The sequence below is a fragment of the Anser cygnoides genome, chromosome 1, assembly GCF_040182565.1.
Source record: "Anser cygnoides isolate HZ-2024a breed goose chromosome 1, Taihu_goose_T2T_genome, whole genome shotgun sequence".
In the NCBI taxonomy this organism is placed as follows: domain Eukaryota; kingdom Metazoa; phylum Chordata; class Aves; order Anseriformes; family Anatidae; genus Anser; species Anser cygnoides.
Genome location: NC_089873.1, coordinates 68,304,656 through 68,326,352, shown reverse-complemented (window position 1 = coordinate 68,326,352; position 21,697 = coordinate 68,304,656). Strand labels below are relative to the sequence as shown.

Sequence of the window (21,697 nt, the reverse complement as noted above, 5' to 3'; positions counted from 1 at the left end):
GTGTGAATTAATCAGTACTAGCATGCAGTCTAACATGTTTTATTGATCAATTGATGATACTCCAGAAACCTTCTACATCAAATCAAGCCTCAAAAAGGAAATAAAAAGAACCTGTGCTATTTTCTTGTGCATTTGATTACACTGCTCACGTTAGATCCAAATGCAGTCTCTTTTTGTGGAATGACTTTCCCAAAGCCTTCGGAAAGCCAGAAAAAGCAGCTTTCATGTTCTAGTTATGGTAACAACAAGAAAAGACTCAAGTTTTCTCTACCTTTAAGATACACTGCCAAAAAATGTCAAAACAAAATCAACAAAATGTACATTTAGGTTGGATTCCATGAAAAGGAATTATATCCCCCTAACTGCTTTTCACTGAAGTTAGTACTGCAGCTACTAAACTCTCCCTATTGTTGGAAGGTACTTTTATATGCAATTAGTGCCAAGATCATTTGAAGACTCTCACTATCTGACAGCATGCATCAACCCACAGATGGGAACAACTGAGGATCTTCAATCATCTGTGTCTATCAGGTTAGATGAGGTGGTGGAACAGCAGGCATGTTTTAATGGGGCAGGTGTATAGGTAATAAATACTGTTCTCTATTCACAGACCAATTATTGCAAACAATATCTGGCACTCACAGGACATTCTCAGCCTTACTGTAAAAGCACAAATAGAAATGCAACTACCTCTGGGACAGAGAAAATTAAGCAGACTGAGAACCCTAGTCCCAGGTCAAAGAGTGACTGCTTTGATACCGAACAAGTGCAAAAACTCATACTCTTTTCAAAAATAAAAAGTTTAAGTACTCAGTCAGATTTAAATCAAAAGACTGATAACTTGATCATCCTGAAATTTCCTGTCAAACATCTGAAGTGTGGTTGGAGTTAACCACACTTGAATACGCACTCAGTGTTTCAAGAAGTCCTGGGCTGCCTCTAGGACAGTCAAGGCTGCCAAAAACAAACCACGTAACTACTCAGTTCCTTCAAGCTCATCAGTAGCAGGAGAAGCACTGGACACTGGTTCTTGGAATATCTCTGACCTGTGCAGAACACCAGTAGTAGCTGGCACAGCAGATGGAGCTGCTCTGTAGTGTCAGTAGTGTCTGTAGTAGTGTCAGAAAGCTTTTAGGATAAATCCCTATCACATAAAACCACGCACGCATATATATTCAACTGTGAGCTAAGACCATCATCAAAAGGTTGCAAGTGATTCTTCCTCTGACTGTTAAAAACAGTGGAAAAGAATAATCAAGAGCTCTCAAACCAAATGGCCAATACCGTGTAGTATCTTGAATATGGCATTAACACCATCCATATTAAATGAAGTCCAAGTCTTAACCAGGAAAAACAAAACCACCAAAAAAAAACCCAAAACCAAACACACACACACACACACACACACACAGAAATCAAACCAAAACCAAAACAAAATAAAACCACACACAAAGGAAGCCAACTTATATGGGTAATATTTAGGGTCAGATGATCACTGATGCAGTGTGTAATACCTTCACTGATTTAGCAGTTAAAACACGTGACAAAAATATTTCTCTTTTGCACCCATTTATTTAACATACCTTACTGTTTTTATGAACTTTAAATCTGCTTTTATTATATGAATTTATACAATTTAGATTTAAAAAAAACCAGACTTGATAGGAAAGAAAAAATAATTTCATAGCTGTGGTTTTAATTCTGCTGTTAGAGAAGAAAACAGTTGGAAGGTGCTTTCTTTCTTTTTTTTTTTTTTTGGTGTGAGTTTTCCTGTATTTCCAACTATTAAGTAAAAGCATTCTATTGATATTTAGCAGCTATTAAGTACACCAGAGAAAATGTGCCTCTCTCTTCATGTCTTTCAAGCAAGTACCCTTACCAATTAATGCTGGTTATAATCTGCCCCAGATTATCTATATGGTCTTTTGCTTTGGTCTAATACATTCGTTCTAGAATCACATAATAAAGGGAATAATCCGTATCTTCTACACAGAACATGAAAATGTTAAAGGAAGAAAAAAACAGCTTAAATTTTTATGAAACAGCTCTTCTCCAAAAATGTGGTAATAAAAGCACTTTTTTTTTCTTTTTAATTCATCTTATTTGTTGTTTTCAACTAGTCAGTCACATTGACTGATGTTAACGGTAGAAACTGAGATAAGAAGGGAAGATGTTTCAATTTCTGTTAGACCAAAGATCAAGGTAATCATGTTAGGAAACTGGAAAATGAGCTGGAATCCCTTCTGTCTTGCACATTAATGGCAGGTTTGTTAACAAAATGACAAGCGCAAGGCTATCAGCACAACACGACTCTATCAGTTCTGCTCTCAGCCACATATGTGCAACTCCAGGCTCCAGTGATTCACATGAAACTGAAAACAGGATTTGGCTTCAAGAGTCTGAGCTGCTGCTGACAATGTAAGAAAGAAATTACGCAAAGACTTTGAGGTCCCAAATCAGCTTACAAATCTAGAAAACAGTAAATCCAACTATAGTATTTCAGAACAACATGTGCAATCCTTTCCAAGCCTCTGGATCAGGCAGTGTATTTTAGTGTATTTTCTCTGTGCAGTTTATAGAGTATACAGCACAGAAGGTGTCCCCAATTCCTGAACAAAGCCTCTGAACTCATGATTGAATAGTTATTAGTAAGGATTGAAAGGCAACCTTCAGAAAGAGGTTATATCTATCTATGTCATGGATGCAGCCATGCTAAAACTTCTTAAAGTATACTTCTTTTGTTCCATTTTTGTACGAAACTTTGATTGACACAGAGCAAATATAAACCGTTATCAATGGTTAGCAAGAATTTGGAAGCCACTGACACTTGTGGTATGTCCAGTTGTTTGCTAAAAACTGTGGAACTAGAAGTAACATTGGGGCAACTCAGACAGCTTCAGAAAGTACAGCAATTCCAACATATGTATGGAGCTCATATCCAGTTTCTTTCAGTAATTTGTTGGTCAACTTCATCACGCTTTACATACAGCCTCCACATCCTGTGCTTAAAGACACTATCTAAATTCTGATTTTTAATCAGAATTCATACTTTGTCGAGTGATACAAGACAATGGTTGAGTAAACTATTGTAAAATATTATTGCTCTACAAGCTAATAGCTTGTAAAAGGTATATACATATAAGGTCATAAACTTAAATCTCATTTAAGGTTATTTTCCAACCTAAATTAGCTGCCCAGTAAAGCTGTTTACATGTTCAGCACCATTAAAAACCTCTTAACAACTACCTCATAAAGAACAGACCTACAAAATGTGTCCTGAATGTCATAAAGAGCCCCAATAATAATAAGAACTGCTTTAAAAAAAGTTGATATAATTGAATGTACACTAAAATATTTAATAGCCACACAAGCTTTTGAAACAAATCACAAAGCAACACTATTTTATCATGGCTACCCCAATTATGGCACAGATTAGAACAGCAACTCGAAATATATGAACAGTAAGATAAAGCACTCTACCAGGTGAATATTTTTGTCAATAGTACCTGAAGTTTCAAAGAATGACAACATGAGAAAATAACCATAACAATATACTAACTAGTGTTTTAAGTATAAGCAAGCATTTTGCCATAACTGCAAGGCAGCTAGAGTTTATGAAGTACCTTGAACGCAGTCATTGCTAGTGCACTAGACATTCTTTTTCAATTTTACATACTAAATGGATCCAGCCTAAAAGAGATTTCTTCATCCCTTCTTCTAACTTCACGAAATGTACTTTATAGCGTATCATACCTAACCATTAGATAGAGCTGGAAAGCTGCATGTTCACACAAGTAACATATACCTGCTGAAAGTAAATTCTTCACTTGGAGGGTGGTGAGGCACTGGCACAGGTTGCACAGAAAGGCTGTGGCTGCCCATCCCCAGAAGTGTTCAAGGCCAGGCTGGACGGGGCTTTCGGCAAACTGGTCTACTGGGAGGTGTCCCTGCCCATGGCAGGAGGGCTGGAATGAGATGATCTTTAAGGTCCCTTCCTACCCAAACCATTCTGTGATTCTATGAAAGCTAGACAGAAAGAATAATGAATTCCTCCCCTCTCCCCCCCCAAAAAAATCAGAGCTCCAACTGGAATAATTTTTTGGATAGGCACATTAAATATTAGAATTTTTCCCCTTCATTATCTGGCAAATACATTCTGTTCCTGAGGTAGCTTTTTCAAGACAATGTAAGTAAGTGCCATACACAGATTCATGTTCATAAACAAACTTTCAGAAAACATTTGGAAATAATTTCAATTCTGCTCTCAGTAAAAGAAAAGTAAACTAACCATTGCCAAAAAAATGGATGGCTTTCAAGCTTGTCATGACTTCATCTATGGATAAAAGAATATACACACCAAATCAAAAGTCAACTCTAATTTACTTATTTAGTAAACTGGTAGCTTTATACTGGGTCCATCATTCTTATGTCTGCGTATTCCTCCCTAGTAATTTATAATTACCAAAACCAATTTGTTTACCATCCAGAAAAAACTAACAACATATATCTAGTCCATTTCAATCAGTGATACAAACTTTCTCTCTGAATCTAGCCCTGTAATTCTCCTCTGAGTTCTTATAATCCTGGACTACACAGTCTAGAGCCTGCATTTGCAACTGACTGCATGCACTAACTTTCTGACCTCTGCTCTGTGTAACTTGCACTTAACAGCAGTTAGTACCTCAAAGTCTGAAGTATGGTGACCACAGTTATGTCAGAATTACTGTAAGACAATTGCTGGCAGACTTTGTCAGACACAAATTCAAATTGATGTTCAAGTCCAGTCTGCTGGTCTTTTTTCAGTCTTGGTCAAAGATCATTGACTGGAATCATTTTGTACCTACCCTGTAAGTGTCCCCACTGGAGGGCATCTCCTGGAGGGGCAACATGCTTTGTAACTGGAAGTATGGATCACTACAAGGCATAGCACAGCACAGGAAGATGTGCATACAACCTTGCTGCTAGCTGACACAGAATTTGAACCATCATTTTGTCTTATTTAAAACTGCTCAGTCACCTAGTCTCCATCTTCCAGCAGTTTCTGAGGCTGTATCTGAATTTAAAATAGCCACTCTGAAAGAAACTAATGACTGTGACAATGCCTGTCCTCAAGAAGCCAAACATTCGTAAAGCTACATGTATTTATGGGCAAAGGGATAGAGATGATAAATACAAAAGAGGTCAAAATGTTAGAGAGAGTGGAAACCAATTTTGAAGACACAGATGCAGAAATCTGCTTTTTTTGTTCAATTCTAACTGCTAATTGAAAGAAGACCAAAATCAGAAAAGATCTGTTACCATGATGACTGCATTTCCTTAACCAAACCTTTGGAGTCTTCCCATCACACAGGCTATTACAGTACTGTATTATACAACTAAATGGAAAATTCATTCCAAGACAATGATGTGTTTACCTTCACACTGAGATTAGTTGTAGAAGCATTGTCAGCACTTAAGGCAAACCATTCACAGTACATTAAGGACGCAATTAGAGCAAAAACCTTCTTCAGTATTATTGTTCTAACTTATTAGTTGTAGTCTACAGAACAGGAACATCAAAAATAACATGAACAGTCAATATGTACCCTCAACTTCCAGGGAAAACAACTAAAATACATATTTTTGGTCAAATATTGAAATATGTATATTTAACAAGATATTTAGACTCTCAGCCCTTTGGGGGGGGGGTTAATAAAACAGTTCAAAAACTATAGCATTCACTTTTTTTCCATTTTACTTGCTATTTTTTATTCCTATATGCACAATCCTCAAAGGCATAGAAGCAATGGACCTGAATTTTCAAAACACAAAGTCATTCTGAATATCCAACTTGACAAAACTTGTAACAGCATTCTTTTCAAAAAATCTGACCGTTTGTCATAACTTACTTATGCTGTTTTTATTTTGTTCAGTGACCTGGATTATCAGCTACTCTTTGGAGAGGGACCAAATTATTCAAGGACTGACATGGAAACTGGACGAAGAGACAAAGAAAGAGCTCACACACGTGGACGTGTACAAGTTTAGGTTCCTTGTCTAAGGAGACTTACTTTCCCATTGGCCACTCAGCACCAGGCTCCTGCTAATGACGATGTCGATCTCTCTGGCACCATATTGCACAGCTAGCTTTATTTCAGCCAGTTTGGTTTCTAGAGGAGTTTGTCCAGATGGAAACCCAGCAGCCACTAGCAAGGAGGGAGATGCAGGCAGGGGGAAGAAAATTTGTTTCATAAATTGAACATAAAATTTGCACTAAAGAATGCAACAAAGAATTTGAAAGCTTTTTTTTTTTTTAATTTTAAATCCCTATCACAATTCAAAAATCTAAAGGCAGCTCATCTTACTGTCTCCATATACAATAAGCATTATTTCTTCCCTCAAGAACCAATGTCCAGCAAGATACTACAACCACTTCTTGAAAAAAGGTCTCTTTCACACGCCTTAAATTCTTCCAAAATGGCCTACGCAAGCATAGTATCTATGGCCTCCAGCAGAATTGAACAAACAAGGAGAGAACTCATACATGAAGCAATACATACTTTTCAAATTCTCTCCAATGTTTATAAGAAGCATTTCAGGTTAACTCCCAGTAATACATTTAACGGTTAAATCACAATATGCTAAAAACTTTTTAACGTGGCCTACTTAGGATTTCCTTTATGATGTTTAAGTACAAAAGCTAAAGTAACTTTGGGAATGCAAAAAATAATGGCTGTCAGAGATTCTCTGACATATAAATACATGTAGTATTTATTTTTCCCTACACAATGAAAAAATGAAAAGAAAGCACAGAAAACATGGACATAAGCACCTGATAAACTTCAAAGTTAACCCCTGCTTTGAGTGGGAGGCTGGACTAGATGACACCCAGAGCTCCCTTCCCACATGCGTAATTCTGTGATCTTATTTCTTGCTTATTGTAGATTCAGGACTTGTCTCTCATGTGGTGACTGAAGAAGAACTGGTGCTATTAGATTTGTGAGTACAAGTCCTGAACCTGCAGGCTGCTCAGCAAGCAATAACCCTTGCCTCTTCACACAGCTTCACTGAATTCAGCTTGTAGGATTACACTTAAAAACCAAAAAACTGATGGGGAAAACAAAACAAATCATACAACCAAAGACTTGTATTAGAACTGCCAAAATGATTACTGTAGTTCTATTATTATTAACAGTTAATTATTGCCTACTGATTCTTTGTCCAGCACACTATCTCAATTTATTTTATTCAGGTGAGGGGAACAGGCTGCCCAGAGAAGCTGTGGATGCCACATCCCTGGAAGTTCAAGACCAGGTTGGTTGGGGCTCTGAACAACCTGGTCTAGTGGGTGGTGTCCCTGCCCATGACAGGGAGGTTGGAACCAGATGATCTTTAAGGTCCCTTCCAACCCAAACCATTCTGTGATACTATGATTCTGTATCTTAAGGACCTCTCTGACAAACTTCCAGCAAAAAAGACTTGGCATTCCTGATACCCTTGAAGTTGAAACAAAACAAAAGATAACAACTGCCAGAAGCAAAGCCTTCTCTCCGTTCCTTTCCTTCCACCTGCTACCTTTTTACCTTACTCTCTGAAGGAAAAGCAAGTCCAAACTTCCAGATTTTTCTACATTTTTTATAGCATAGAAAGATTTAATTTTTTATTTTAAAATAAAACTTACCTGAAGCTACTGGTATGTTGCAACCAGCAGCCTTTAAGGAATTAACAGCATCAGCGACCCTTGCAGGATATACACAAACTGCTGCAACAGTAATACCTGCAAGAGACACAGTTCACTTCTTCATACGTGCATTTCCACCTTCTCTAGTGCAATCCATATAACAAGCACATGTGCATTGTTTACACCTCCCACTTTTGTATTTTCACAAGGACCTTAAGCATCTACACTGGGGATATATGTATTATTGTTCGAGCAGTTCAGGTGATTCTGCATATTGTTACCACACTCATGTTTCTTCACCTGACCCTGGGAATAAGTTTGCATTAGCAGGAGTTCAAGCTACAAGATTTTTATTGATAGATTCACTGTTTAATGCCATACAGTAAAGACACTCTCAGTCAGTAGGATACTGTGAGAGAAACTGCTGCCAAGCTCTGTTCTTACCTGTAGAGCCAGACTGAGCCCAGCAGCAACTGAGCAGTCTTCATGTTAATGCAGTTCTACTGCATTTCTAGTTAAAAAGCTATTCTCTCAAAGTCTCAGATAATTGGTCTCGTATTTAATATTTCAGCCATCTGAAGAGTCCATAAATCTAGAAAGAAAGACTATCTTTGATATTTCAAATGTATGGCTTGAAACCAGACATCTGATCTCCCCCTTTGGTTTTGTATCATATGACTCCAGTTGGTGGACAAATGCCCACATAAAACAACTGAAATATTTCAATAGTAGCAGCATGCCATACATGTCACCAAGTTTGTTGTTTTTGTTAGATCATCATAAGGCCACCATAGCAGGACAAAAGTCAAACGGCATTCACTGACACACCAGTGATTGTATGTGGAAAAATTGAGAAGCGCTGCTCAGATTTAAAGAGGTTTTATATTGAGTCTTAATTTGCTCTGAATTTGTATTGGGTTCAGTCTTGGGTGTAACATTTGAACTTCCGATAGAGCCTGCTTGAGTAATGTCAGTGAAAGTTTTACCACTAGTTTGTAAGGGCTGTCTTCTTTCCTTTCAACTGTGTTGACTTAGCTGGGAACTTCGTAAGTGTGTGTATACATGATACACACACAACCACAGACACTCACTAAAGGACTGATTCCTTAAAGCAGATTGGGCTGCAAAGATGTCTCCTATCATAATTACTCAAACAAGTGGATAACAGATAATACTTTCTGAGGGAGAAATAATATTCTTACAAGTGTGGAATGCATCTTTTCCAACAGGCAGAGTAGCAGACTTGCAGACTTGGTAGTAACACAGAGCAACATCATCTAAGTGTGAAATCCAAAGTCACATGAACATCCCCCCTTCTCCAGTTTAGAACAGACAGCAGCAGATTAATGGAATACTCAATTAGTTACACCTTAATGCACTGTTATTAAAACACATACACTGAAGTTATACCACTTACAGCTTCAAAATCAAATTTCCTCATTACGTACCATAACTTACCGTGTTTCCCTGACTCCATGCTTTACTGAAAACTGAAAAAATATTGAGGAAATAGACAATTTTTCTATTTTGTTCAAACAATTTGAATTTTGTTCAAACAGAACAAAAATGATCATACCTTTATCATGCATATCCATGGCTTTCAGCAGATCCTCTCTGATGGGATGCTTAGCTTTAAAACACATTCTGTGAACATTTGAAGGAGTATCATCACCTGAAAGAGTGGTAAGGTCTATACATGTGACAGCTTTCAGCAGCCAAGCAGCCTGCAAAGAAAGTGAAGGAAGGAATACAGTATCTCAGTTTATGCTTCCAAAGCCAAACTGACTTAAAGTATCCAGAAATCCAAAGCCTAGCTCTCACTCTAAGAATCAGGAAACGTATGGCATATAATATGGAGAATGTGCAAAGAATGGTTTATGACAGGGATGGCAGAAATTTGCATGTCTTAAGCAATATCTAATAGTACAGAAAGGATTTGGAATCAAAAGTCTGCTTTTTTGGTGCAAAAACTAACTACCTAACAGGACTCTAAGAATCAGACAACATTTTTAACTGGACAAAAAACATGTAGTTTCAAATTTAATTCTCCAAAACAAGGATAAAACCATCACCTACGTGAACAACCTTACCGTTTCGGTATGTTCCACGCTATGCAGTATGCCTGTATCTTTAAAGCTGGTATGCATAGTAAATTATACATATGCTTAAAAAGGAGCACAGGTTTGCACACACAAATAACCAGATGAGTGTACATGTCGGCAATTTGTACACTTGCACATTTTTATGTCTGTTCTGCTGTAAGAGTGAAACATGGAAGCAATGGGAGGTAAGAACCCATGCTTCTTAAAACAGGATCTATACTACAGATGTTTCCACTTTCTGTTATGTGAATCTGAGATAAAGAAAAATAAATTGTAATTATTTGGTAAAAAAAACAAACAAACAAAAAAAAAACCAACCCGCACAGCATAAGAGCTAAATTACAGGGCTAAAGCAGCATTTAGTTGAAAATGCTACAGAACTTTAAAAGACTTATTGATCAGAGCACTGAACAAAAGCACAACCAAAAAATTTTCAAGCTTTGTTGTTGAACAAAAATTGAACTTGAAACATTATTTTGAAGTATTTGTTAAAGGTCTTCCAGTAAATTCTCATTTACAGTAATGGCTTCACTAAAAGTAGAGATCTTTTGGTTGGCACTTGTTCAACAAGGGGAGAGGTTGGAGTAGCAAAATCTATACAGCAATATCACGGGCAATGCCTCCCTGACTATTCTGCTCTATGACATGATTTGTCAATATCTGCAGCAAAACTTCTTGCTTCTGCATGAAGGTATTACTCCGCAAATCTTAAGAGGCAGGCCAGCCTACAGACCTGTGCCACTTTGCTAATGGGAGTCTCCTTCCTAAACTTGTACTAAGTATTACGCCAAAAGCTGCTTTGGGGTTACTGGACTGAGTAATGAACTATTACTGGCCTGTGTTAGTCTAAGCTTGACTTCTTGTTTCTAATTGATTTCTACTTTCACCCTATAATACTTTAGAAATGTTTTTCACTTTAAATGGTTTAATATATCTCTTACTCGGATGCTTTTATCCTTCATTCAAAGGATTTTTTGTCTCATCTATCATGACATAAATCATAAAGTCATCAAGACAGGTGTAGCAAGGGAGTTCCATGAACTGGTACGAACTTCATTTTTTAAAGGGATTTTTAAAACGTGTATTTTAAAATGCAGTATCTGAAGATAGCCAAGGTTACAGAATACCTTCAGGATCTTCTCACTGATAGTATAATGTCCAAACCCAGAGACACTGAATTGCTAAGTTTAGTATCAAGTAGGAAACTCAGGAAATGCTGAGCTAATCTCCAATTTTTATCAGCTTACGTCCATCTTTTTACTTACTCATAATGTTCAAACCACAGGCTTCCAGGTTCATCTAGCAGGCAGGAAGTTACTTGCTAGCAATTTATAGTAGGATCTTACGCAGCTACCTCAAATTGTCACTGAACCATGGTCTACGAGATTTGTGATCATCCTGAAGGTAGTTTCGGCCAACCCAGAATGGCTGCCTGACACACTAAGCTCAGAATGCCAACTATTTTGAGGATTTTTTCTTGAAAAAATAGGTATAATTAAGTGATTCTTGCTTTGTTCTGATGAGTGGCATTATTAAGATTTCTCCTTGTTTGCCTTCTTCCTCCTGCTCCCAGTTTATGAGTCACTGTCACAAGTAAGCAATGTGTTCAGTGTACAGAGGGGAAGAATCTGCTTGCAGCACAGTTGTTTGGTGAACCTGGAATCAGCTTGTCCTTTGGACACTAGTTACAACCCCACAACTGAGAGCTCGCTGGGAGCTCTGGGTCTACTCCATGGCATTTCTCAGCCCCTGCCTTTGGCTGAACACTGCCAAAGTGCTTACGGCATTCCTGCATCCAACTCTGCCTGCCAGAGCTGTCGCTGAGGCGGCAGAAGCCAGCACGTGGCCATGCCTTACTTGCTCTGCTTGGCAGCATTTGCTTACCTTGCTGAACTGACAGCTTTGCATTTTGATTCGCATCTATGAATTGAAGAAGCCAAAATATGCACCAGGTCAGTATCTGTCATTTCTGCCAGCAGGGCAGCAGAGGTTGACGGTAACTGCCAAGCCCCTCTAAACGTGTGTTCAATGAATATAAGACAGCCTTGTAGAAAAGTTAATTTGCACCACTGGCTTTACAAGTCACTTACGTGCATGAATGTATTTTATAGTAAGATGGACAATAACTGATTGTTTACCATATCTCAGCAGTTGAGAAGTCAGCCCCCGTAATGTACGTGGCATCTTTTCTTCTCTCTCCCTGCCTTCCACCGCCCCCCCCCCCCCCACATCCCATAGCTAGCTAGGATTTTTGAGTTTTAGGCAAGAAGTAGTTAAGCAAAGAAATCACACATGTTGGGCATGTTTAAGTAAACAACAATCATCCAGGTAGGTCAAACTTGACAGGGACCACGACCATATCTTACAGCTTTAAAATTAAAAAATAAGAAGGCTGTGCACAAAGAAGTCTGTCTAGGAAACAGAATAAATGTGGTGGGATAGTAATATACAATTTAATCCACTCATGAATAAAGATGACTGAAATTCATTTGCGGTTTTGCCACTCATGAGTTATAAGGTTTTTAACTTGTTTGGATAAATGCGTCACCTTATTCCATCCCATCATCATCAAATACAAATTATTAAAATAAGACATGGACAAGCACATCTTTTAAGTTTACATGCATCTTGAGCAAAATTCAATATTGCAGCCTAGAGAGGGAGAGTGACTGCTTTAAAAATACAGGAACAGAATGCATAAAAAGAGTACTTACTTGCCAATTACCTTTCACAGTTCTCCATTTCTGAATTTGTTCTGCATGCCTTACAACTGCAGGTTGATTCACATACACTTTTGAGATCCAGCCAAGTTCTGGGGTAGGAGGAAAAAAAAAAGAAGTCTCTCATCTATTTCTGTGTTATTTAATGTACCGTGTGGGAATTTGGATGAAAGTTGTAGCTTTGTTTGGGTCCTCTGAAGAGCACGTTGTGCTTTAATATCCTTTAAAGGGCTTGCACACTTCTCACCGTCCAAAACATCATACTACTATTAACTTCAGTCAGGGGATTATCTGTGAACTGGATGTTTCACACAGCATGTTTTCTTTGCCATTAAAAAATAATTAACTTAAAGCTGGTGAGAGATGCTATGTTTCCAGTCCTGAACTGTGAAGTTTATTACACATGTAGTAGACAAAAACGCACCAAACAGCCTTCTACCATTGCTTGCTGATTTACTTCTTGATTCTAGAGTACGGTAACATTTATTCAATCCTTTGCCTGCAACCAGGATCCAACGGCATTGTGTGTGTGTGTGTGTGTGTGTGTGCGCGCGTGTGTGCGTGTGTACCTTTGGTTACAGGATCTCTATCCCACCTGGCACCAAAACCTCTGGACAGACCTCTGTGTAATAATGCATTTAGGTTGTTTTTGTCTAGAGCTACTTTCACTGAATTTGCTACTAGGAGCTGGCTAGCTGCAAGTCTCCAAATGCAGTGAATTCCTGGGCAGCACATCTATCTGCCTGGAAGCTGCTGAGATGTATGCCTGCCTCAGAAGTGCTCACCTTGCCAAGCACCCCAGGGGACTTGTTTCCCCATCTTCCGTCTGTGAATTTCTTCAGATGCCCACAGCAGACAGTCTGGCTCACAATTTCAATGAGTTTCAGAATCCATAAGCAATAACCAAGTCACAGAAAAGTGGATGCTCAACATTTACATAATAATGAAACTGTCCAAAACCAGAAGCACTAAAAAATGGTTACCTCTTAATGAAGGGTAACTGATAATGGAGAATTGATAGTTCAGGCCCTTGCATCTTGAAATTTCTGCTTAGTATGATAAACTAGAGGTGCAAATTTGAATGTTAATAAACAAACTCAAATCCTCCTGCTCATAGAAGGATACAGGTAAAGGAAAATGGAACATCTTTAAAATCTCTCGTATTCCAAAACATAATTAATTCTTCTAAATATTATTCATATAACAAAACTATGAATATACTCTGAAGACAATATTAATGATCATCAACCACTAACCATCAACAAATCACCCCCATCAGTGGCAATCATCGATTACCATCATCAGTTAAGGACTGTATATGGACACCTGTACAGATATTAAGAGATAATAATTCTGGTTAATCAATTAATTATTAATCAATCAATTAATTTATTAAGTGCTTCTCATCTCTGGGAGTATTCTTTCTTGCTGTATTAAGCTTGCATTTAAAAAAAAAAAGCAGATAATCAAAATCATTAATTTCAAACAGAAATCTTGTCCTGAGTTTTTTCTTCCTATTTTTTAGTTTTAGTAACATATAAAAGTGCAGGACTAATACACCAGCCAAAATATGTGTAAATACAAGCTTGTTTTCCTAATGGGACTTACAGAAAACACTGGAGAAACCAATTTACGGTAGAGATGACTCAGTGGAAATGCAGGACAAAGGCATGAAACAATTGAACTAAGCCTTGTTCTATAAGCCACCTCACGACTGCTTTTCTATTACCACCTACAAGTAATAATATAAGCCATACCTGCAGGCAGGTTCAAAATGGTGACCAGAGGAAGTAAACTAAAGAAGGAATTTTAGGATTTCTAGTATCAGAGTCATTGTATGGTGAAAAAGGAGGAGCTAGCGAAGTTGCAAACCTCTGTAACAACAAACCCTCATTAATTCTCTCTGTTTGAAAAGCCACAGGCTAATTCATTGTCTCAAATGCAAGCAGCTCATCTGGCACGTAGAATGCAGCCAAGAAAATCTATAGCTACAATACTTACGGCTAGATCTTTCCTTCTTTTTGAATGTCAATAAATGTAAACCACATAAACATAGACAGCTGAAATATAAGCTACGTCTTCTGCAGTTGCTTTAAGGTCAAGTCTCCCAGGTGATCAGCAGAGAACATAAATCTCTTCCCATGGGGCCACCATAGGTGATACTTGCCAAAGCCCATTGGAAAATATAAATGAATACATAGACAATTAAAGGAAACACAAACTCTGTGTAGTGATTCTTCTACTGTGTGCCAAGTGTTCAGGTGGAATCATTTAATCATAATCCAATTTGTCATGGTAACTTTTGAACTCTACTGGGTATACGGTGATCTTTCAGCTCCTTTGGAAAATCTGATAAAGTCAAAGAAGCCAGTTTAGGTGAAGAACTCAGCTTCTAACTCTCTAATAAAGATCCAGAAGCTTCAGTTAATCTACTCTAACCCATTGTTCCTACCTTACAGAAGACAGCCAAGATATTGGACCTTATAAAAGCTGCCTTCTACAGAGTTTGGAAGAATATGAAGACAGCATCCACTTCGTTAGATATGGAAAATTTTCAACCTCTTGGCTATTGGGGCATAAACCCGAATTTAAGTGACAGAACAGCAATTGCCTCCATGAAGAGGTTAACGCTTTGTTGCTTATTATTTGGAGAGGATTTAATCTGATACATCTTGTGCTGGACTTCTAGAGACATACCATTACTATATCTGGCCCTACCTGACCTTTGGGCATAGCTTCTCAGAAGGTCTGAGCAATCTGTGTAGGAAATGGAGCCCTGCACATTAGATCAGGTTAAAGGAAATAATCGAGGGTAATGCTGTTTGGGTGGTGGTGGGAGAAGTAATGTTTAAGTAATTCACAATCAATGTGAGAAAAGAGGTGGAGGAATAGTGGAAGTGAAATAAGCCAGTAATTTGTTAACTCATATTCACCCATTGCTGCTTTTGAAGGAATGGGTACCTGAAAGATGACATGCTTATTCTTATGGTCCATTTAAAAGAAAAAAAAAAACACAAAAAAACACAACAACAACAAAATAAAACCACTCTGTTCAGAACCAAAAGGCCCTATATATAAAATTTAGTTTTACCTGGTCTCCTCAGAGTGGTAAATCACATGAGAAAGTCACCATATGATATGCCAGCTCATTAGCAATATGCACTCTTGGTTCTTTGCAGTACAATGAAAGGCACTGGCTTAAACCCTTCAGTCTCACCATGCAATACATTTTACCTTCTGTTTTTAATATCTCAAGACCAGTCATGAAGGTAGCTGACGCATGGCAACCCAATCTAATTTTTGTGTCTGAGATTTTTGTTTCCTTGAAAGACCACAGAATCTGGATCTCTAAGTCTTTTTTGAATGTGGGATATTGAACTGTGCATAGCTTAAAAAAAAAAAAAACACTTAAAAAAAGAATATCAGAACTCCATGCAAAACATTAGGCAACTTACAAAGAGAAATAAAAATGCTGCAATAAAAAGAATGCACGGCAAAGAAGGACAAAGGTTCTGGTAATATCCAGCAGCAGATGGAGACTCCTATCTGACACAGATCTTTTATTCAAGCCCACTTCTCCATTAATTAAAGCAGTGGGCAACTGAAAACAAGTATGTCTCAGTGTAATTGTCTCTAAATAGACTTTCAAAGTTTGCCGTGTGAGACCTCACTAGATTTTAAATAGAGGTGTCTCTATTCAGAAAAATCACTTACAATGCCAGCTTTTTTTTTTTTTTTCAATTAAGAAAAAATCAGAATAAAACCAGTATTTGAAATAGAACTGACCGCCTTTGGATTCTGCCCCTCCTCCACTCCCCCAAGCTTTATGATTTAGTATCTGGCTAAGGAAAACTATATTTAATTAGGCTCATTAACCTTGCAGTGTGAACACGTCTTTTTTTTTTTTTTTTTTTTTTTTTTAAGTCATCTGTTAGTCATCTGCACAGTAATGTGGCTTCAGGGATGAAAGTAATTAAAGCAGTTACACTATAGCTAATTAGCCAATATTCTGTAATCACTCTTCAAGTTTACTTTTTCCTCTGAAGACATTTGAAAAAATCATATTCAACATCTTAACAGGAAATTCATCTCCTCCCTTTGAAGAACACGACTCCAAAAATACCAAGCATTTCCTCAGAAAACAATAAATAAAACCACTTCATTAGTATAATTACATAAATATCTAAGATACCTAACACATTCCTCATGAAAAAAAAGACTAAGCTTTTCAGAAACTTTGGAAAATGTGTAGCTGTTACCCTTCAGATGGCGAAACAGAAAGCTAAAGAATGCCTGAGGCTGTAGTTTCACAAGCATTTCAAAGCAGCGCTGTCCCCAAAAGAAGCTGCCCCCCCAACTGTTTATTTCCTTTTCTGTGCCAGAAACAGCATGTGTGCTCCTGCTCTTACCATAAACACATGATAAAATGGGTAAGGGAAGTGATGAAAGCTATTATTTCTGGAGAAGCTTATATGAAACTGTGTCCTGAACCTTCAGTGGAGAAATGAGGTATTCAGTTGAACATGGGCTGAATCCAGCTGGCCATGCAAAGTCTAAGAAAAACACTGAAGAGAGAGAAAAAAATCCAGGATCAGGTTACGCTATACAACAGTTTCGTTACCAAGTAAGCTGTTTAGAGCTTGGGGGTTACTCAGCTTCTTTGACATAGAAGCTGCAATCACTTTCCCATAGAAACTCTTGCCAGAGACCTATTTTATTCTCAGATGGGTCCTTCTTATATGGGAGAAGTTCAGCCTGCAAGTCATCAGCATTCAGGTACACAAAGGAGGACACCAAGGCATGAGCTCTGAACTAGAAATAAGCTCTACTGGCTCACCACATTGGTAAGGTCACATCATCTTGGCTATGGATCAGATGAAATGGCTCACAGCATCCTCCAAAACACTTTGAAAACTGCTTATGAGCCTTTCTTTTCTCAGAAGGCTGGCTGCCCCACGAGCTGCAGAACAGCAGGAGCTTGCTTTCCTGCAGATCTCAGTCGTCTGCTTCCACCCTGCCTATGGAGACCTCTCCTTACCCCAGCAGCCCAGCTGTCCTGTTATGGTCCTTACGACTATGGAGTAAGACAGGACATTGTTACTTGGATAAAGCCAAAAAAAAAAAAAAAGTTGTAATGAGAAGCCACGTAATTGCTGAGCTGTGCCTGCCTTTTCCTCAGAGAGACTAGTTTGGTCATTCTGCCCAGTGACTTAGTTATTTCTGAGACATCTATCTTTCTTTCAAATTACAGTTCTCTAGCAGATTCAAAAGGTGTTAGAGAGGAAACACTGAAGGAACAGAACCACTGTACAGGCTAAAACCAGCTATTAATATATTAGAACAGAATTACGTGGTCTTGAAAAGGGATGCAATGCTTCATTATCTAAATGCCACTTACCAACAGGCTAGTTCTCATATGTAAATGGCTCAGAAATACCAACTATAATTAAAAATATCAATTTAAACGTAACAAATATATTTCTGGCCCTTCATCTAGAGAGACTGAGCAACATGGATGGATTTTTTTTTTAATAGTCCAAGAACAGACTGGGCAAAACAAGTGTAATTAATTATTCATTACTCAAAGGATATATATATATATATACACACACACACCAAAAAATAATCAGAGAATGATTTGGGCTGGATGGTCTCTATCATCCAGTCTTTCATGCAACCTCCTGCTCACAGCAGGGCCAAATCTGAGCTCAGACCATGTTTCTCAGGACTTTATCCAGCTGCATTTTGAGAGCCCCCGAGGATGGAGACTGCACAGCCTCTGGGCAACCTGCCCCACTGCCTGACTGTCCCGCGTGAAGTTTTTCTTCATATTCAGTCTGAACTTCTCTGCCTCAGGACAAGTCTGTTGTCTTACTTCATCTCATCACGCAAGCCAAGAAGAGCCTGGCTCTGCTTTCTTGATGCCCTCGCAGCAGGGATGAGCAGGCTGCTGTTAGTATCCCTGAAGCCACCTCCTCACCAGTCTAACTCAGCCCAGCTCTCTCAGTCTCTCCTCACAGGGCAAGTGCTCCAGGCCCCAGCTGTCTTGGTAGCCCTCTGCTGAACTTGTGCCAGTTTGTCAATTTAGTGATGTCTACAAACTTTATGAGCAGCAAGTCTATCACCACCTCTAGGTTACTGAAAAAAAGGTTAAACAAGATGGGCACCAGGCGAAACCTCTGTATCACTCTACCTAGTACCAGCCTCAAAGCAGGTAATGGTCAATTGGTCATACTCTTCTCAACTGAACCATCCAAACAGGTTTTTACCCATTCAGGTATCTACCTTCCCAAATGCCCCAACTTGGATACAATAATTTTGCAAGAGATAGCATCAAAAGCCTTGATAAAGTTGAAATAAATGACATCTACTGCTCTCCCCTTGTCAACATAACCAGTCATTTTACTACAGAAGGCAATTAGGTTGGTCAAGCATGACTCACCCCTTATAATACAATAAATTGTTAAACTGTAGTTTTTTCAACTGGCAATCAATTCTGCTGTTGATCTGCCACATGACCTTGGGTCATTGTTCAGGCCATTCCCCCATCCAACCTCCCTACTGAGCTGCCTGAAGAAAGATTTGTACCTAGGCGCAAGTTCAGGATGCAGAAGATGCATTATCTGCTGAGCTTTAAACATCCTAGTTGTCATTTTCTGCCTCTACCCAAGGTTACAGGACATCTGTCTATCTTTCTCCATGACTTCTGAAGCTGCTGCATCAAAATTACATCTGCAGGGAACAGAAAAACCATGTGGCAAATGCCTGCATCCCTGCAGTTAAACCAAAGGCGTATACTACTTAGCTTACACTACAAAGCAAATGCTCATTTACGTTTCTCACTACTTTGTTCTGAAGTGGCATTAAAAGTTGCATCTGATGCTTTTCTGAAAAGTGATAAAGTACAAAGCACCTGGTCCATTATACTCAAGTGCCCTTAAGAGCAGAGCAGGAGAGGCAGATTCCTTTCAGCCCTCATAGTCATCACGATGTACCTGAGTATAAAAGAATGCTTCTGCAGACAGTCCCTGTGGAATGACAAACTTATAAAATTTCTTATCCACCTTCTTTATATGATTGTCTCACTGAAAATATATCAGAAGTGCCAGTACATTACACTAGTGACCCTCTGACTGGTTCATTCAAATCTGTGTCTTTATCTGCTTCAGATGTACCTGTTCTTTTTAACAAGTAAACTCCTACTTCTTCTACTGAGGAACAGCGATAAGAAAGAAAGGATTAATTAAGGGTTTTTACAAAAATGTATTTATTTTACTGGAAAAAAATCACACGGGGAAGCATTATATGCAATGATTTAAGAACAGTTTAGTTTGCCATTCATGAATAAATAAGATGCTCTCTAATGGTGGCATCCGAAACACACTTCATAAATAATGACATTACATATTGAACAAAGAAATAATAGAAGCATAGAAAAGGATTCAAATGAAATAAAGTATTTTTTAAGTAAAAGATATTTTACCACTCGGTGTCCTTATTAGCAAACACCTATAATGTTACAGAAAGCTCTGCGAGATATGGAGCAAATCATTTGAATTACTGTTAAAGCTGCTGTTGCAAGCAGGCAAAACCTTCAAAAGCTAACATGTAAAGTCACAGAAGCAATGTGCATAGCTAGCAACCATGAAAGATAAAGGCAAGGGCTTAACATACCCCTTTTGACTACTGTTACCAGTGAAGGTACAGCACTTAAAATATGATACAGCAATTTACTTAAGATAATAGCACTAAAGTATTTCAGATGTGTATTTACTTGGAGACTGAATGGCAGGGAGATTTTCTCCCTTAAAGTGCCAGCATAAGCCAGCAAGCAGTTAGAAACAGCCACTGCAGGGTACGCCCTGCACCTCCAACCTGGGTCATTTTGACCACAGCTGATTTAAAGAAATCACTGGGAGGGGATGGCAACAAGTACCTGTGGATAAACGGGGGGGGGGCAGTGGCCTTTCCAGGTGAATCAGCTGCAGTTAGAATAGGCCATGTGGTACAGCCCTAAAGACATCCATCCCACTGTGTTCTCCCTTAATAATCTTGCACACAAGTTAACCCTATCTCTTGGGCAGTGGAGTTACAGGAACAGAAAATTACAGAAAATAGGTGGAAAGATTAAAAAAAAAAAAAAGAGTTAAAAAATTCAAAGATTATTTTAGTGGGTGCATAAACTAAAGACTATGCTTTGTTGGTCAGTTGTACACTGAGTAGTTTTTCTTTTCCTTTCACTATGGTTGTACAGCAAGATCCAGCCAAAAGTTAATGAGGTCACCTGTCTCTACCAGTAATTTTATACTTGGCAGCATTGCCTTCCTTATGACTACTCCTGTCTGTTGGATGACAACTGTTTAATAAAACTGAACTGACTTCAGATTCAAGTTTATGCAGTTCCTGCACATGCAGGTAATTAACTGTAAGACTAAATTTACTGTAAGAAGTACAACACATGCCTAGTTTACAATAGCTGGAGCGCATGTGCAAAATTTCATGCTGACTTTTTTTTTTGTAACAGAGACAGAAGGTTTGCCACTGCATTATTAACACATTTGTGTCAGCAAAAAAGATAACATTCAGACAGTTATGCTTGAAAGAAACTTAAGCAGCCCAAGGATAAGCACATCAGAGAGCAACATGACAGCTCACTTTTAGGAGCTGCACATCAGTCATTGCAGAGAATGAAAACAGAGTTAACTTCAATTTGTCCACAGGTTAATCATTCAAACTGCGTATTAACTCTGTAAAAACGCCTGCCCTTGTGCCAGAGAGAGGAGTACAACCACATGACCCTGTGCTGCATGGCCTCCTGCACTCTGCTCACGCTGACTTGAGACCTCCTGTTCCTCCACTTCCATGAAACAACCCTGTATCTCCTCCACTTAATTTACATCTCCTGCCACTGACCAAGCTATCATACCCCTCCAGGTGGGCCGTAAAGGGGCCAGTCACCTCAACTCATTCCACCACTGCAATTAGGTGTGGCTGTGTGGACAAGTCAGAGAGCCATGGCCAATTCTCCTTTCCCAAGGAGATGTATTCAGCAGTTAGCAGAATACAAGTTCCAGCCGGGGAGTGGCAAGGAAAGCCTTTATTGGAGGATCTCTGCCTTATCTGGGGGTACTGCCACCTTTCTGGACCGAAGATCACCTGCAAATATCAGGAAAAACCTGATCAGTCTCCAGAGAGCAAGTAACAAATATGGAAAG

At 38.6% G+C, this 21,697-nt stretch overlaps 1 protein-coding gene across 5 annotated transcripts in view; it reads right to left on the bottom strand.

Annotated features, from left to right (window-relative positions):
- Positions 1-21,697, bottom strand: part of DERA (deoxyribose-phosphate aldolase) — a 54,999-nt gene that overhangs the window by 32,501 nt on the left and 801 nt on the right. For 4 of the 5 annotated variants that reach the window (XM_066999163.1, XM_066999176.1, XM_066999174.1 and 1 more), the window contains exons 2-5: positions 12,477-12,574; positions 9,237-9,384; positions 7,661-7,756; positions 6,051-6,185 (exon numbers count right to left, since the gene is read on the bottom strand). In XM_066999163.1, the coding sequence (XP_066855264.1) occupies positions 6,051-6,185; positions 7,661-7,756; positions 9,237-9,384; positions 12,477-12,574 (477 nt within the window). The remainder of the gene's footprint in view (positions 1-6,050; positions 6,186-7,660; positions 7,757-9,236; positions 9,385-12,476; positions 12,575-21,697) is intronic. The other variant, XM_066999167.1, reaches the window with a different exon arrangement.